Genomic DNA, 7,723 nt, shown 5'->3' on the forward strand with positions numbered 1-7,723 from the left:
GGCCTGGGGGAGCTTCTTACTGGTAGCTGTCAAGTCCTCCATTTGTTTCTTGTAGGCCAAAGAAGAGGTCTTCAAGGCCCTTGCCTCAGCCATCATCCTTTGGATGATTTTGAAGTCCGGCTTCAGAGGCCTCTTTTTGTTAAAGTTATCTGCAACAAACAAGACAGAACATTAGCTAAGTTTGAACGCTTCAACCATAAACTAATTATGTAACCTCTACACTCACCCTGGGAGGCCATCAGCTCGTGCTCCACAAAATGGATATTCTTCCTTATCAGCTCGTTGTAAGACCTCCTTTTCGGGAGAAGCTGATAGACGATGCAGATAGTGTCGAAGTCTTCTGTTGACAACTTGTACCGAGGAAGAGGACCTGCAAGAACAGGAGTTATATTCCGAACACAAAAACATATTTTCAGAAACGAGGTACAAGTACTCACTAAATGTGGAGCATTTGGTGGGAATGGTAAGGGGCGCCAGGGGGTCACCTCCATCATGTCCCATCTCCCGGAAGCTCAGAACCATGAACTCTTTCACTCCTTGATGGAGCTCGACAGATCGAGCACGAATGGAGTATGAGACCCTTAGGAAGTCAGGTAGTACCATCGCTTCGTCTTATCACTCCCCGCCGTGACATTGGGTAAATAAATTGTTTGAAAAATAGAAAAAGGCATCTCCTCCCCATAGGATGTCTCCTTCCACAGCATCCATGAACCCACCATCTGATTTCAGGAGTTCGGATTCAACTGGGTGGGGGCTAGGCCATAGGACCTTAATACATATCTAAAAAAGGGGTGGATGGACAACCTAAGTCCCGCCCTCAATATAGCCTCACTAACAGCTACGTACCCTGGCCTTGGGTAACAGGCTCGCTCATTCGACCCCAGAAGTATCAAACCCAGGGATGGCAATTGGGCTCATCGGCTCGGGCCGCCCGTAACTCGGCTCGGGAAAAGCTCGAGCCAGCTCGGCTCGGGGCTCGGTAAACCCGAGCCTAGGCTCGGGCCGAGCCCCATTTCGGGGACACGGGCTTTGCCCGAGCCGGCCCATGAGCTCGCGAGCTTTTTAATAAAAAAAATAAATTGAAGGAAAAAAATAAATTGAAGGCTTAAAAGGCAGCAAAATCGCTGCCTTTTAAAGGCAGCAGTTCGCTGCCTTACTGCCTTTTAAGGCAGTAGATTATAAAAAAAAAAAAAAAGTGGAGAAAACGAGCCTGCCCGGCTCGGCCCGTAAAAAGCCCGAGCTCGAGCCTTTTTTTTTTGGCCGAACAAAGGCTCGAGCCCACAAAAAAGCTCGCCCATTTTAACCGGTCCGAGCCCGAGCCGAAACTTTAGGCTCGCGAGCCGGCTCGGCCCGGCTCGTTTACATCCCTAATCAAACCCACACTATCTGGGATTCTATACTGGGTCCTAAGTCTAGCCAGGTCGGCAGTTTTGAATTTCGATGGATAGTCAGAAGCCCCACAATGTTCTGATGTGTCTACCAGGCTATCAGGCCTTCGCTAGATTTTCTCCCTAATATAGCCTCGGCTACCTCACTGGACGTTGCCAATATAGGCTCATCTGCCTGAACTACACCCAATTCTCTTCCCGAAGCGTTTCTCTCAGAAGCCATCAGAATTCAAAAAACGTGAAAAACTAGAGAAATACTTACTGAAACGAATGGATTAGGGTTTTCTATGGTCGAGAAATAAGAAATGGTCCTCTGAAACTCGTCGAAAAGTGAAAATGTCATCGAGAAATGCTTGAAACTCGTCGAAAATCACCAAGAAATTAGAGAGAAATATGGATTCTAAGTTTGTAAAGGTAAAAACGTTCGAATGGCAATAAGTCCTCCTTTTATAGGAGAACTCAAACGTCCGCACCGTTGAATTCAAACGATGTCAATCTATGCCATTCATCTTATCACAAATCTAGATCATTGAAATGAAATGCCAGATTTGATCACCGCCCAAGATCTGACTGTGCCCCTCATGCACGCGTAAAGCGCATCACCTCGAACAACAACAGCCGTCAACAATAAGTGGTCGTAGCAGCCCTTTTTCTGGGAATAGACAACACATTCAACTGTCGTCTTGAAAATACATGATAGCTGTCACATCGATTAACGTCATAATAAGACGCTTCAGATCAGAGACAGTCCATCTTCATACGCTTTGGATGAAGTACTCAGCTTTACAAAGTTTCGACGCACCTAACGCGGAGATCCTTGTGGGTCATCGCCTCGAACGCTGCGTTTCCTCCTAAGCTTTACAAAGCTTTAGCCATCTCCCAACGCGTCGTCCCCTGTGGGTCAGCGCATCGGCAGCAGATGAGCTCTTCGCCCAACTTTACAAAGCTTCAACGCACTTGACGCGGAGATCCCTGTGCATCATCGCCTCAGACGCTAAGTTCCCTCCTAAGCTTTACAAAGCTTTAGCCATCTCCTAACGCGTTGTCCCCTGTGGGTCAGCACATCGGCAACAGATGAGCTCTTCACCCAGCTTCACAAAACTTCAACGCACCTGACACAGAGATCCCTGTGGGTCATCTCCTAGGACGCTGCGTTTCCTCCTATACTTTACAAAGCTTTAGCTATCTCCAAACACGTCGTCCCCCTATGGGTCAATGCATCGGTGGAAGATGAGCCCTTCAACCAGCTTTACAAAGTTTCAACGCATATGACGCGAAGATCCCTATGGGTCATCGCCTCAGACGCTGCGTTCCCTGCTATGTTTTATAAAGCTTTAGCTATCTCCCAACACGTCGACGCCCTACCCACATTACCTTGGTTACCACTTCGCCTTAGCCAATAGGTGTTCGGCACATCTACTCACTTCACCCTTTTACATTATCACTTCATTAGAATCCGCAATACTTACTCTAAGGCCGGCATACACAATCAGGAAAACAAGTCCACCCATGATATAAATATTCATGCCTGAACTTGGGGGGACCGCTGTTACAACCCTAACCAAACCATTTCGGAACAACATTCACACCAATCTCCGAAGTGAGAGGTGTCCATCCGAAGTGGTTTCGAAGAAATGCCCACTCTCGACGACCTCAACATGACACGCTGCAAGGTGAAGAGCAGATTCGCTGAAGTAACCGAAGTGTCCCACAACTCCAAAGCGCTGGGCACTCCGAGGTACCCCCTTAACAGATCTCTTCGCCGCCACTATCAGAAAGATATTTTTCAAGATCTCCTCTACCTCCAAAGATCAATTAATGTGACCTTTCCATAGATTTAGTTGATGTGACATATCGACTTTATGTAAACTCAACTCAGAAGAACTAATTGTCCGCCCACTCTAGACGCGGCTGATTGACGCCTATGAGCGGACGCCTCATAGCGTCAGATGCATACACGTGTCCCACATCCAACGGTGATCTACGTCTATAAATACCCAAGGTTTGGCAAGAGACAAAGGTAATGAAACACACAATTTAGCTCTCCATACTAAGAAATATATATTCTCCTCCCCATTCTCCTACACAACTGGAACACTGTTTTGATCACTCAACACTGACTTGACCATCGGAGTGTATGCGGCCGCCACCACCACCGCTGGTTCTGGCCGTATGCTTGTGACTGTGTGTTGTTGTACGCGTGGAGGATTACGTAGAGTAGTTATCCGTTGGCCACGTGGAGGGTCCAATTCTTGAGCTCAACAGCTGTTATCATGTATTAATTCCGTCAAATAAATTATGTACACTTGGAATAATTTGATCTGTTAAGGGATAATGTGTTTCTTATGGACTTTTTTTAACTGATTTTGTCGGGGCGAACCCAATAAATGGTAGACTCATCAACTCTATGAAATATATCCGCGGCTTTTCAACTGTGACAGATTCTTTTTCATTGCACGCGCCATGTTTTAATCACAGGCGAATTCTCCATTTTTGTTGGTGAATTTTAATACTTTCTATATTCGTTGATTAATAAAAAATCTATACATAATTATATTTTCTGTAAATGATATATATATGTTTACGTAGAACAAATGGAACTTGACTGAACACGTCTGTCATTATTAATAAATAAAGGAAAAAGTAAATCACATTCATGTTAGAAAAAATTGTTATTGGAATTTGTACATAATGCAGAAAGTTGGAATTCTAAAATATAAAATTACATATCGGAAAATGAAAAAAATTGTGCAGTGCCTGTGTCAAAGAAAAATTACAATTGTAGCTCTTCCAATGAATTTGGAGTTTCCGAGCCGATATATGATTTTCACTTATTTCCTGGGACTACGAAAATAATGTACTAAGCTGAGCATGTAAACTAATTAATTCATTCTAGAGACTGACTTCTGGTGGCCCTTCAAAGCGAATATAGTCGTACATCACTCCATTGAAAGGAGTCGCGCCTCTTGATTGCTTTAGATAGATTGTATTTTTTCCATGCACGAGTCGAAATCCCGGTACACTGATGTTATATGATGAGTATAACCCATGTAGTCCATGTCTCGCAATTGCATTATCTCTGCCTATTAATTTTGTAGTAAAGTGAGGACGTTCTGCATATGGATTATTGATTCGAACCTATAAAAATACATGAATCAAACATTAAATAGATTAATTCATAATTATTTTATAAGAAATGAAAGATAATTTTTATAAACCATACTTGTATTTCAGCATAGTTGGCAGAAGCTAGTGCTATCTGGAGTGTATAGGTTTGTGTCCTCACATCTGTTAAATTAAATGAAACTTGCCATGTCGTAGACTGGAATGTATTATTTGTTCTCCTGCAAAATATATATTTATAGTTTGCAATTAATTTGCAAGTTTATCTTGCAGAGGAACAAAATGATAATAAAAACTTGTTCTAAATACCTGTTGACATGAGCAAAGAACCAATCTTTTCTGTAATCACTGGTGCCAACAGTGTAAACTAGATCTTGATCAGGATATAAATCTGTGTATCTATCCCACAATCCGTATTGTCTATACCTGAGAATATAATAAAAGTGATTAATAGAAATAGATTAGAGTTTATTTCGAAAAAAGCTCAATTAATTAAGGTAAAATCATTGTTCATCATTTAATAGGAGCTTACTTCTGATTTTGTTTAGTAAATACATTGTTTCCCAACTCCGGCGATGGATCAGGCACGTAGAACTCGGCAGGAGTACGATCAGGGATCCCAATTTCCCATAGGGTTGGACCATTGCTTGGAGGATTATATAAAAGATTGCCTAGTTGAATTTGGCTTCCTGTACCAAAAATCATAATTTGGGTTAAATATATTTGTTTTCTCCGTACATTGCATGTAAGAAATATTTTTCAACTTTCAAATATAAAATTCAATAGGCATTGAGATAAAACCTGACGTGACAACAATATCAGTTTCATATTTGTAGTCACCCATCACTCCTGGGATCCAAGCATTCAGGTTGTAAGTGCTTTCCCGGACGCCGCTTATCGTGAAGTAACCATTTTCATCAGTTTGATTCCAAAATTGATAACCCTGGTAATAATATTAAGAAATAATAAACATCTTATGTGAAAATCACAAACTTACCTAGTGCTGTTATTTTGATAAATTTTAGAGAAATATATATTAAATTTGTATCAAAATACAACCTTAGTTTCTGTTTGCCAAGATCCCACATCTCCCGGTGGAGCCAATCCCAGATATGCTGATTTTGCAGGCATGAATTCTCGACTGAGATATCGGTCACGAACTAACAATCGACCAGTAATGGTGCCCCGTTGATTGGCCTGAGGGTAGTCTTCTGAACTTGGAAAATCATATGGCCACATTTGGGTTTCCTTTTGCATCTGATGAATTGAAATGATTAACAAATGTGAGTTAGGTTGGGGAACGAAAATGACATAGTTATAATATCATGATTTGTCAAGTTATAAATTTTCAAATATTTATTACCTGTTCTTTAGCATCTTCCCAAAGTGTACTTGGCTTGTTACTTGAACCTGAGTTGAGGTATATAAAAACAGGCCCGAAGACCTTTTTCCACGGCTCTCCATTGCGTAATCTGATTCCAAAATCTGGACCAGCATAATGACCACTAAAAAATACCTGGACGTGGAAAATTCAGAAGGAATTAGTGAATAAGAAAGTGTCAATTAAATGCTTAGATAAAGACCATTGATGAAACGTCTGTATTTCCTAAATAACTTCAAGAATTTTCCTGGAATGTGTATTTTGAGACAATAAAGTTACTTTTACTGAAAAAAGCCCCACTTACAGCTAAAGAGGTCGGACCAACATGAGACGTAAGATCATTTTTCACCGGGCCACCAACACGGAACTCATTGCTCGGTGTAATCACCCAAAATCCAATGTCTCGTTCAGTGCTAATCCAACCGTGCACCAAACTATCCTTGTTGTTGCACGAGTACTGGTACTTGTCATCCACCTCGCCTTTGAGGGATGGATTGCTAGGATTTTTCAACAAAACGGCTTCTCTATAGTTAAGAACTTGGCCTCCAGTACGATCACGAGCTGTTGGCATAATCCTTTGTATGTCGTCTGATATAGCCATGTAATGGAACCTACAGATACAATATAGATAAAATTATCGAAGCTCACATTTGAGCATGTAATGCATTTTAAAGTTTATAATTCTCATATCTTACGTGGCATCGTCGAGTTTGAAAGTAATCTTTGCTTCGTCAATATTTAAATCGGGCCATCCTTCTAAATGTTCCATTATTGCATATGAATAGAAACCAGAGCTTCCGTGCAACATTATACCTGCAAAAAAAGATGTATTAGTTAGGCGGACTCTATCAAGTTGTTGAATATGCTTTCCATATTAATAAACTAAATTCCACCTTATATCGACATTCAAGGGGTAAAAGGAACTATCAGAGGAATTCCATGTTCTCATGAATGAAATTTCGATCATATCTTCTGTTTCTGCTATAACTTTGAAACTTGTCCCTTCAAGCTTGCATAATTTAATGAGGTTAATTAGAATTTTTCTATTACTTAAATTAGTATTCTTGAATGTGCAAGTAATGTATTTGATTTCTGAAATTCTAAGAAGATCCAAATTTTTGAACTTACTCGTAGAAAAAACTTTTGCGCTCTGGTGGCCTGCTTCATACAATGTCCCAATACCTAAATTTGCAAATCCATGTAAAGTAGGAGTTACTATTAGACTAAAAAGGGGATTGTATAAATTGTTAGGTGATTTCATGGAGAATGTGCAGCAATGAATATTTTCTTTTCAAGAACTTATTTTACAACTTTATTTGAAGTATTTTGATTCAAAGCAACTCACCCTCATCTATTTTCTTTTAGATGATATTCGAGGACATTCTTTTCTCCTTTGTATTGTATTTCCCCGATTAAACCACTTGGAGATAATAGTGTGAGTTTAACAATGCCATTGTCCAACATCACCTGCAAAAAAATACATCTAATTAATCAATTTGGATATACATAGTTGACATATATGTTTTATTGGAGGTAATGTAATTGCATTACAAATTTTTATGCCAATGTTTTCTTCTTCAATCTTTTTCCTCTCAAGAACCGTATAAAGTAGTTTATTGAATTAAAAAGACAAACATAAAAAGTGTATTTTAAACATCATATTGGACACATTAAAGAGTATTGTATAATATAATTGACAATAAAATTTAACTTCTTTTTGTTCCTCATTGTCTAGTAATGTCTATTCCGACATCCAAATATGTAAAAAGTATTCAATATCAGAAATAGTAAATGGAGTTTATGTACGTAATTTAGGCTTACATGATCTTTC

The 7,723-nt window shown here is 40.0% G+C and overlaps 1 protein-coding gene across 1 annotated transcript; it reads right to left on the reverse strand.

The window, feature by feature from the left end:
* Positions 1-4,045: 4,045 nt before the first annotated feature.
* Positions 4,046-7,723, reverse strand: LOC111386454 (rhamnogalacturonate lyase-like). Its single transcript, XM_023010924.1, has 13 exons — positions 7,714-7,723; positions 7,238-7,359; positions 7,021-7,074; positions 6,786-6,901; positions 6,588-6,705; positions 6,197-6,503; positions 5,875-6,027; positions 5,571-5,768; positions 5,313-5,454; positions 5,044-5,200; positions 4,821-4,937; positions 4,612-4,732; positions 4,046-4,526 (listed from the first exon to the last, which is right to left on the reverse strand). Exons 5-13 carry the CDS (start codon positions 6,698-6,700, stop codon positions 4,281-4,283), a joined length of 1,554 nt encoding a protein of 517 aa, XP_022866692.1. The 5' UTR covers positions 6,701-6,705; positions 6,786-6,901; positions 7,021-7,074; positions 7,238-7,359; positions 7,714-7,723; the 3' UTR covers positions 4,046-4,280.

Source organism: Olea europaea, unplaced genomic scaffold (genome assembly GCF_002742605.1).
Source record: "Olea europaea var. sylvestris unplaced genomic scaffold, O_europaea_v1 scaffold3553, whole genome shotgun sequence".
Classification (NCBI taxonomy): Eukaryota; Viridiplantae; Streptophyta; class Magnoliopsida; order Lamiales; family Oleaceae; genus Olea; species Olea europaea.